At 36.5% G+C, this 10,148-nt stretch overlaps 1 protein-coding gene and 2 long non-coding RNA genes across 13 annotated transcripts; all 3 read left to right on the forward strand.

Annotated features, from left to right (window-relative positions):
• LOC110922777 (ATP-dependent DNA helicase PIF1-like) lies at positions 1 to 1,182 on the forward strand. Its single transcript, XM_035986233.1, has one exon. It carries the CDS (start codon positions 1 to 3, stop codon positions 1,180 to 1,182), a length of 1,182 nt encoding a protein of 393 aa, XP_035842126.1.
• A 1,636-nt stretch (positions 1,183 to 2,818) lies between these two features.
• LOC118489307 lies at positions 2,819 to 4,041 on the forward strand. Its single transcript, XR_004887171.1, has 2 exons — positions 2,819 to 3,171; positions 3,576 to 4,041. It is a non-coding gene; the product is annotated as an uncharacterized LOC118489307 (long non-coding RNA).
• Positions 4,042 to 4,161: 120 nt separating this feature from the next.
• On the forward strand, positions 4,162 to 8,849 carry LOC110921885. Of its 11 annotated transcripts, none has more exons than XR_004887178.1 (10): positions 4,172 to 4,461; positions 4,534 to 4,902; positions 4,987 to 5,042; positions 5,141 to 5,248; positions 5,345 to 5,716; positions 6,724 to 6,898; positions 7,073 to 7,142; positions 7,209 to 7,472; positions 7,707 to 7,907; positions 8,546 to 8,849. It is a non-coding gene; the product is annotated as an uncharacterized LOC110921885 (long non-coding RNA). The 11 variants fall into 11 exon arrangements; XR_004887181.1 differs by having other exon boundaries at positions 4,173 to 4,461; positions 5,000 to 5,042; XR_004887182.1 differs by having other exon boundaries at positions 4,162 to 4,461; positions 4,534 to 5,042; positions 5,618 to 5,716; positions 6,730 to 6,898.
• Positions 8,850 to 10,148: the final 1,299 nt, after the last annotated feature.

The raw sequence follows: 10,148 nt of genomic DNA on the forward strand, positions 1-10,148 counted from the left end.
ATGAGCGACCGGCGTTGTTTCGAATGTCTTGATAGATCATTGAAAGATGTCTTAGGAAACGATACAGACCTCTTTGGCGGTATGTCTATACTTCTTGGAGGGGATTTTCGTCAAACTCTCCCGGTTAAACCGAAAAGTTCACGATCTGAGATTCTCAATTCAACGTTACCAAGATCTTATCTATGGTCGTCTTTTAGAGTATACACGCTAACCGAGAACATACGTATCAATGGGGATTCTCAAAGCTCCAATACTATTCAAACGTCTGCTACATTTGCGTCATGGTTGTTAGATATTGGAAACGGTCTAATAGGCGAACCCGATGCAGATGATCCCCATAATGCAAAAACCATTGAAATCCCACCTGACTTTCTGATTCAAGAAGAGGCAAACAGTCTTCAATCTTTAATCAACTTTGTCTACCAAGATTCAATACTCATAAATCCATGTGCCGAAAATTTGTCAAGTAGAGCAATCGTGTGCCCAAAAAATGATACAGCTGACAAAATCAATAAGATTATTTTGAATATGACTCCCGGAGAAATAAAATGCTATATAAGTCATGACTCTATGATACCTCACATGCAAAACTCGGCAGATTCTGAAACTTTATATCCACAGGAATATCTAAATCAGTTAAGTTTTCCTGGCATCCCTCCTCATAAATTAGATTTAAAAGTTAATACTCCTATAATTCTACTCAGAAATATAAATCAAACACTCGGTCTATGCAACGGCACACGTTTGTTAGTATCACAGTTGTTACCAAAAGTTATAGAGGCATATATAATAACAGGCACATCAACAGGAAATCGTGTGTATATACCTAGAATTAAATTTGTACATAATAATAAAGACTTACCTTTTGTTTTCACAAGACGCCAATTCCCAATAAAAGTGTGCTATGCTATGACTATAAATAAAAGCCAAGGGCAGTCTCTTAAAAAAATAGGTGTTTATCTTCCACAGCCTGTGTTTACTCATGGACAATTATACGTGGCCCTTTCACGAGCAACATCTCCGAATTCACTTAAAATTCTTATTACGTCTAACGAAGATAATTGTTTGAACACTACAAAAATTGTTGTCTTTCCTGAGCTCTTGCATCAAGTAAACCACAATGAGGTCATTGTTACAAAACATTTGTTCTACATATTTTCCATAGATTTTCAGATTCTATAACTTGATGTCTACTAACAATACAGGTGCGCAACGTTTCCTCTTAAAACTCTGAGCCAGCAAGACCTTAATAGAAGCCAGAGTTTTAAGAAGTTGAGTTCCACACTTTGAACCATACGAAACATAGTGCTAATTACTGACCCTGATGTAACCTCATTATTACTAACGTCTACTACTGTTGCAAAGTTAAAAATTTTAACTTCTTTTTACAGGCAGTCCCCATATAGCCTTTGGCTAATACAGCATACCAACATTTGTGAGGCCAAATATCGCTACAAAATTGAAGACTTTTACAACAGCATAAAGTTCACCATCAACAACGCAACAGCTTTACACGTCATCCAGCCAAACAATTCATAACCAGGTATAACACATAACAATACATTCCAATAGGGCCATATAGTGTTAGCCTACCACATTATCATTTGTCCAAACCAATGTTCATGCTATGTAATCGACTGCTACATTTAGCTGTCTTCTTAATGCTACATGTTGCTACCTTCTTCAGTTTTGGTATGCTATCACTCATTTGATTATCCGGGAAAGGGGTGTGACGATAAGCACCGTAAGATACATATATATATACTACCAATTTCTATTCTTATATTTTCCTATCGCATTCTAAAATATACTACACATTTTCCCAGGTCTCATAAAAGTTATTTAACTGCTCCACTAATTCCTACACCCAATCAAACTGCCATTCTAAATCAGTGTTTTGCCTTCTCTTGCACTGACGTAACTCCTGATTCACCCGTGTTTGCTTCAATTTACGTGTTTTAAGTCAGCTCCCAAGTCCCATATTTTAGGTCTTCATTCGTATTTTGTATTACTTTGATTTGTACTATCACTTTTTGGTTCAAGGCTCTGCATTTTGATTTACTTCTCTGGGTTGTTGACATTAAATAATCAAACATTATCGTTTCTTGATTTTGTATTTTATGCATATTTATAGATGAACATCATTCCAACCAGGACACAAAAAAGCAACGAATACCAATCTGTTGGCTGCTAATTCTATACAGGGAACCATCCAGGTACAAACTTTCCTAGCAGTGGAAATTTCACTAAATTTCCTGATTGATTGATTTCTATGGTTTTTTGTTGATGTATTTTGCTTCATATAAATCATTAGAATTATCCTTTTTAGTAAGGTTTATCCCGATGGCGATCAGTCATACGGATTTTTCTATCAAAAAAGTTGTTTCCCTTAGCCTCTCAATTGATATCTATAGTGACATGTTGATCAAATGTATTTCCTGATAACCTTTGAAGCTAACCGAAAAAATAAATGCAGTTGGTCATGTGAACTCAAGTGTTTTTTTTTTATTTTGTTGTAATCAAACCCAATATCGTATGTGAAATGAAAGCAATTTATGGTAGCTATAAACTGAATCAAGTTCATTCTATTTAGCTGAAGAAGAAAACTCAGGTTCTAGATCGCCAAACAATCGCACCAAATGAAGATATTTAGCTACAACGGTTGTACTCCAAATAGAGGTACCTACTATCATTTTTGGTCTGTTACCTGATATGTTTGATAACATTATTGAATTGTATGCCTGTTATATGTTTGATAAACTGCCTGTCATTAAACTTTATTCTATTCATGTTACCTGTTTGATAAAATTTTGTTTACCAGACTTATTGTTTGGTTCTGGCAATGGGAGCCTAACAGAATCAGAAGGATGGTAGCAGCAGCCCTGTTCAACTCTCCAAGGCAACTCATTTGGCTTTGTAATGGACCAGGCTTGAAGTATGTGTCCAAATAGGAACTACAACGTACAGTCCTTTATATTTTCCAGGTTATATTCCTGATGTAACACAGGTAATTTCATGTTATGTATTCCTGATGTAACACAGAAAAACATACCCGCTGCGAAGCGCGAGGATGGCAGTGTAGTTTCTCTTATTCACGGTCTTTTTGACACAAGCCGCTCAAACGCCAAGGGCATCGAGACACCACTTATACCTCCAGTTACTACCATCGAGGTACAATTTAACAAACTAGGTTTCCAATTTCAATTACTTTTAGTATTCATTAGGAGGAATTGTTTGATAAAGTTTTGAATGATTCGACTTTTCTGTTGGAATTCGAGTTTCAGAGGGTTGCGTGTAAAAACCCTATGATGTTATATTTCTGCTCAAGAAAGGAATCCCGGGTTAACAGGTATATGGGTGGGTCGAGTTGTAAGTATTAAAATCGGTTCGAATCGTAGTAAACAAAAATAGTTTTTATTATCGCTATTACTATTAGCCGTGTAATAGGCATATGTTATGACTTTTGTTACTGTGTGCTCTATTGAAGATCAATAGGATGGATGCCCCTTTGCGTTTAACATCATTTTTAGTGCTGGTGATTAAACTAATATGAATTTGACGATGACATATTGCAGCCATTTGTGTTTCTGAATTGATAAAAAATTGGAAAGAGGGCCAACTTCAGCGATCAAATTCTTGGTGGGTATGCACAAGCCTTTGTGATGATTATAATGTTGAAGTTCAATTGGATGCACCTTTGTGTGTGACGGTTATTCAGATTGGTCGTTGTCTAACGTGGTGGTACAAACGAATTCTATTGAAGATTTGGGACAGAGGACCAAGCCGATGCGTCTAAGAAGCCTGTCTAGAATAAGTTTTCTGATGGAGTCGTGGATGCGGTTAGTCCGGTTATGGGTGCGAACTAAACCGACACTTAAGTCGTCTTTGTTGAAGTCATTAAAAGCGCTTTATTATCCCCCTGCGTTACCGGTAGCAGTTTGCTTTAGTATTCTAATTGATTGTTTAATCTGTGGTAATTTGGCAAATTTAATACACTTATCTATGTATAGATGAAAATTTGAATTAAAAAATCTCTGTGCATACTTTCATATGTTTAAGTTTCAAATACTTATGAATTACATTGCTCATATCTTATTTATTGGATTGTGATGTTTTGCGTTGGTAGCTTTGTTACATTGTAAGTTCAGGAATTCTACTTCAACTACAAACCATGTTTGTAACTAACATTATCTTTCTAGAAATGAAATACCCCGCCGCACCGCGGCGGGTCAACCACTAGTTATTATATATATACAATTGAGGTATGTTCTTAAGAACAGTTCAGGTTTCAAAGGTTTCCTTCACCTACACCTGCCAGTCATTCCGTCTTCTCTCACTTTATCCCCTTCTCTCTATGCCTCTCTGGGTTAAACGAGGAAGATGAAGAAGACAGCGGCGAAGCCATCGCTCCCACCATCGCACTAAATCGGAAGCCCTAAATCTCGAACAAGAAATTAACCGGTAATTGCTTTCCGATTTATCTCCTGTTTTCCGGTATATTTTTTTTGTCTGTTATATTTTTTTTAACTGTAGAAAGAAATTAGAAGATGACTCTTTCAACATCCAATGGAAAATCGTATATGGTTAATCACTGATCTACAGTTGCAGGTAAGTGAATCAACGATCATCGTGATGATGATTACGAGGTGTTTGATCCAGTGGGTATTTGTGGATCTATACATGCCTAATTAGGTCATGAGATTTAAATCAATTTAGTGACGGTAATCTTATATGTTTGTTAATCGTTTCCACTAAATTGACTAAATAATCGGTACGTTTTTGGACTAGACGCCTGTATATAGCTTACATTGATTACTAGGTTGGAATGTAAATTGATTTAATAATGATTTCTTGTGGTTTGTAGACGTTTTTTAACGTGATTTTACATAGAGAAAGTGAAAGGTAGTTTCTTATGCAAACATATTAATCCTTCTAGCTATTACATACTATTAGTTTTTATATGTAGATATTTATCGTTTTACCCAGTTTGTAAATGTAGATTAAGGAAAACACCAACAACAGCAAAAACAATCCTGTAAGAGGTCAGTTAGGACCAACATGGAAATCTGTATCATTTGGGTAATATTTTTTTTTGTTGTTGTAACTGTATTCTGCTTATATATTTTTCCTTTACATTTAGATAACATATGCTGGGACAGTTCACTTAAAGAGGTTGGTGTGGATGAAAGACCGCTGAAGGCGGGGACCAAATTCAGTAGCTTTGGAAAGTGTTGAAACACGAAAAGAGGTACAATATGATTACCAGATTAAAAGCTATTGGTTGTTTTGCGTAGCTGATTTTAAGTTGGGTTTCGTTTTGATTATTTACGCATTTTATCGCCAGCCCGGTAGTAGTTGAATTGGAACATGAAAATCGACGATTAGTGTTTGGGGTACTCTATTGGTGTCAAACGATGGGGAAAAGGAACAGATTGACGATGCACAAATGTTTGAAAAGGAAGGTGAAGCCGCAGGGGGAGAGAGGCGCGGCGGTCATTCGCAACACCGTAGCTGCAGTCGGAGACATGGAAGTAGCCCAGCTCTAGCACCGACGATAAAATGCCTGAATAATCTAAAACGAAACCCAGCTTTATGATTGACATATTGTTTTCTACAGGCCAATGCACGTTTGGGATGTTTTGTAGTTGCGGCTGGGCCTGATTTTCAACATAAGCATTGTCACGCTGAAGAGAAAAAGAGATTGAATGAGGATTTGGTATGTTTCATTTGCATTTAAAAATGTCGTATCTAAGTTATCTTCTTTAGTGTTTAATTCTTTAGTTGTGTATTGGAGCATGATCAGTGAATGCAAATTATGGAGTAATGTTATATTCTAAATAATGAACTTATGTCAGCAGATGAACCTTGGGTATTTATTTTACACATGCATAATGTTCTTAAGATTTGAATTGGGATCGTTGTGTTTGGCTTTGGGTTCATGGCGGAATTCCCCGCGCAACGCGCGGCGGGGGAACCTAGTACTATATACAATTCAAGTAATTCTTATGAACAGTGTGATAATTGGACAATTTTAGGATCTTATTTACAGGAATGCCATGAACTTTTGTTTACCATAACCATGGAATCACCTGTATGTATCCAAAGCCTAACTTTCTTCAAATCAAAGCCCACCTTTTTGTCTCTATTCTTTTGAAACATTGCAAATTAAATTGGTAATCCACCAAATCGATACCATTTAGTTTTTTTTCCTTGTAGTGATTTATTAATTTTTTTTTTGTGTTTTATTGTTTATGTCTTGTATTGAGGATGGTGTATATTTGTGTTTCTCTACCTCTTACGTTAGCTCACGGTATAATTCACGTTTTCTTGCTTACGTTTTACGTTGCGTAATGGTATAAATTTACATTTGTTTACGATTTTTCCCGGTTTTGGTCGTCGTTTGCTTACTACCTAGACAAAAGGACCCCACGCCCGCAACGCGGGCATTAAACACTAGTATATAACAATTTGCGTAGCCTGTTAACAACAGTTCCGGTTTCTATGTTTTAGTAACCTATATCTGCCGGTCATTAGTTAGCCACGTGTTTTATTTGCACAGTTGATTATCTACTTCACACCGTTTTTCCACCACCAATGTTTTGTCTCTGGCGTGCTTCTCCATGGATCGATTTCTTATCTGAACATCTGCGGCAGATGGTTGTCGAGATTGAACCGGTGGTAAGGTACCATGCGTGCTATATTTGATCTTCTCTTTCTTTTTAGATGCAGGGGGTGGTTGTTAGTTTCGCCATTGACCCTCGACGGCGGTAGGAAGAGGTGACGAGACTAAAATTAGGAGTAGCAGAAGGCAGATGAGGGTCCGATGATCCAGATTCTCTTACCTGAGCTCTCCCTTTTCTAGAAATATACCACCCGACCTCCGAACCGATAGCTCTGGGTTTGTATTCTATTCATGTTCTACCAGTTTATCTTTCGTATCTAGATGTTTGTGTCTTCTCCAATTTGTTTTCCCGTTTGGTAACCCTAATTGTTCTTAAAATTAGGGCATAATTGATATCGAGGATAATTTGATTTGGAGACTGATCCTTACTAGAAAACTATGAACTTGCAGAACATGGAGGAAGTTTTTAGGTTTTCTTCACGAGAACATGAGAATTAATTGTTAGGTTTGATAAATACAGGTACTTCAAAAAAGAATCTATTGAAAGTGTATGGTGGCAATATGTTTATTTGTTAATGTTTTGCAGATTGGAAGTGGAAAACGTACAAATTGTGTGGTTGACAAACCGCCACGCCTGAAGATCAATCGACCGGTGGTAATCAAGAGTTGCTCATAAATCTCTTTACTAATGTCAATATTATGATGATAAATGAAAATACTGAAATGGAGATCAAAAAATGTTACTGGAATTCCTGAAAGAACGCGAGAAACACATGAATAAGCCAATAGCGAAACACCAACTAAGTGAGACAACTACTGCTACAGTAATGAGCACAAGCTCAAACACCAAGTGAGACTTCAATGTTTCTTACATGAACCCGTATCTAGGGTCATCTTTTTGCATCAATTTAAACATGTTATTTAATTATTTTAATAATAATAATCATAGTACTACTAATAATAATTTACCCATGATTTATGTTACTGAGGCGTCGCTGAAGCACTTGGTTTCTTTGATCTGGTGGTAGCGGATTATTCTGTTCGTGGCTTCCTGTTTGCTAAAATAGATTTTTATATGTTTTAGGGATGAGTGGAGGTTTGCACCCTAGCTTATGAAGAAGTAAGTACCACAAGTAGTCGTGATCAAGCACAAAGAAAGCTTTAATTATATTGACGGGTTGTCTCCTGAAACAAGTGGAATGCTGCTTCTTTTTTCCAAAAAAAAAAAACATGCTGATATAGAAGAAGGTTTTGTTGCGTATGACAAAGAAACAAACAAATCACGGTAAATACCTTAGATGTTTATCCATAGAATCTCTCAGTTTTCAATGCATATAACAGAGGCAGTGATTTCTGCGAACCCATTTGATCCGTGTAGATGAATGGGTTACGCGGACCATTTTAAAGATGAACAAGTGCAAGTGTCTTTGGATTAGAGTTGATGTATTTGATACAATTAAAGTGTCATGCTCGGGTTCATCAATTTAACCCGTGAACTCGAGCATGATTCATTAAACCAACCCGCGAAACCGATCTGACCCGTGTAGATGAATGGGTTACGTGGATCATGTTAAAGATGAAAATTTTTAAGTGTCTTGAATTAGAGTAGATGTCTTTAAGGGTCATGCTCGGATTCATCAATTCAATTGGCGAACTTAAGCATGACTCATTAATTCAACCAGCGAAACTCATTTGACCGTTGTAGGTGAATTGGACTGGACCCACTTACTTTTCTTTGAGCATTAGAAGAAACATTTTCATCATTTACAAACTATACACTTAAACTAATTTCCACATTAGCATTTATATATCTTGGATAAAAAAAGGCATGCTTAGCATAGTGGTTTTTTCATCTATTTACATGTATCTTAAAACAATATTTTTCTGAGAATCATACATTTGTAAATAAAGTTATTTTATTAGGGCAAGAAGAATCTGGTGGCAAGTATGTGTATGGCTACAACTACCTATCCCGGCTCAGTTCGAGACTAAATGGGCTACTACAACACATAGAACAAAAACATCTGAGCAAGGCCAGGAAGAAAGCAACTGGAGCCGAAATGTGCACACTGTGGTAGATATGGAACAGCCGCATTGAAAAGATATTCGAAGGAGGCGCAAACTCTAACAAAAATGAACAGCCACAATGAAAAGATATTCGAAGGAGGCTTAAACTCTCAACAAAAATTGACGGAGGCCATAAAAGAAACATCAAAGTGGAATGCAACTAAACTGGGAAAAACTAGAGTCAAAGATTTGGGCAGATTACTTTTGGGTAGAATTGTTTTTTTCTACGGTGGAATGATATCTGGTGTCATGTTTTATCTACGCTCTTAGCACCTTCTAAGAGTGAGGTGTGGTTAATTAAATTGATCCTCACTTGCCTTTCCAAAAAAATTTTTATGGCCGTGTAAGGTTCTTAGGTGGAGGGTTGTACCGACCCATCAAAGCGAGAAATGAGACCATTTCAATACTACCAGATTACAAGGGCGTCCCGTGCATTTTACAAGGGCATACCGCGCAATGCGCGGGCGGGTAACCCCCGAGTTTATTCTAAAATAAATCTTTCCTCTAATCCTACTCCAACATGACTTTTAATTGTATTCTAACTTTAACAAATGATACTAATATTAATTAATTATTTATGAATCGCCCCTTTAACTTTAACGTTCTTCCAAACTGGCCCCTCTTTCTTTTGTAAAATGACGAATCGCCCCTTTAACTTTCACATTCTTCCAAACCGGCCCCTCTCTTTTTTGTAAAATGAAGAACAGGTCGTTTATCGATTAACATTTATACTAATCATTGTACAAAAACTAAGAATGGTATAGTAACCATCGAGATGACATATCTCAAAATTATTGTAAAGTTGTTTACTTTTATAACTCGTGACATGCTTCTTGAAGAACAATCTCTATGAGATAAAGGTACGAAGAGATTGAGATCTAAAGAAGAGGGTTGGTCATGGAACAAGAAATAGGGATGGTCGTGGAGAAGAGGGTTGTTTTAGGTTTTAAATAAAATTCATCTTCTGGACCCGCGAAAAATAAATATAAAAATTGTAGCACGTTACAACATATTAACTCGCAAGTTTAACAGAAACATAATTAAATCTGTTTATATATGTGGAAAAATATGATTATCTATATATTAATTTTGCAAAAAGCTTGTGTTTGTTGTTTGTAGAATACGTTCATAATTATGGTCTTTATTTATTTATTAAATTCAATTTATGTTTATTGTATGTATATGATTAACTCTATAGTTCTCAAAGGCCAAGAATTTAATTTAACATTATTTTTTCTAATATGAATTTATTAGACACATGGATGCGTTGTAAAATGTCATGGGCCATACCGCATTCAAGCATCCGCATTTCACACACCAAACTTCATCGTCATTTGCATCTCCAGAATCACTCTCTCTCTCACACACATACAAACCTCGAGACAACCACGATAAGTGGAAGTCGTTTTTTCGACGGTTCAACTGTTTGATGATGTGTGTGGTGATCAGGGCCGGCTCT

Source organism: Helianthus annuus, chromosome 17, assembly GCF_002127325.2.
Source record: "Helianthus annuus cultivar XRQ/B chromosome 17, HanXRQr2.0-SUNRISE, whole genome shotgun sequence".
NCBI classification, from domain to species: Eukaryota; Viridiplantae; Streptophyta; class Magnoliopsida; order Asterales; family Asteraceae; genus Helianthus; species Helianthus annuus.

Bases quoted from the DNA above. Each gene is read 5' to 3' on its own strand.
- LOC110922777 (XM_035986233.1), top strand. From the start codon at position 1: ATGAGCGACCGGCGTTGTTTCGAATGTCTTGATAGATCATTGAAAGAT.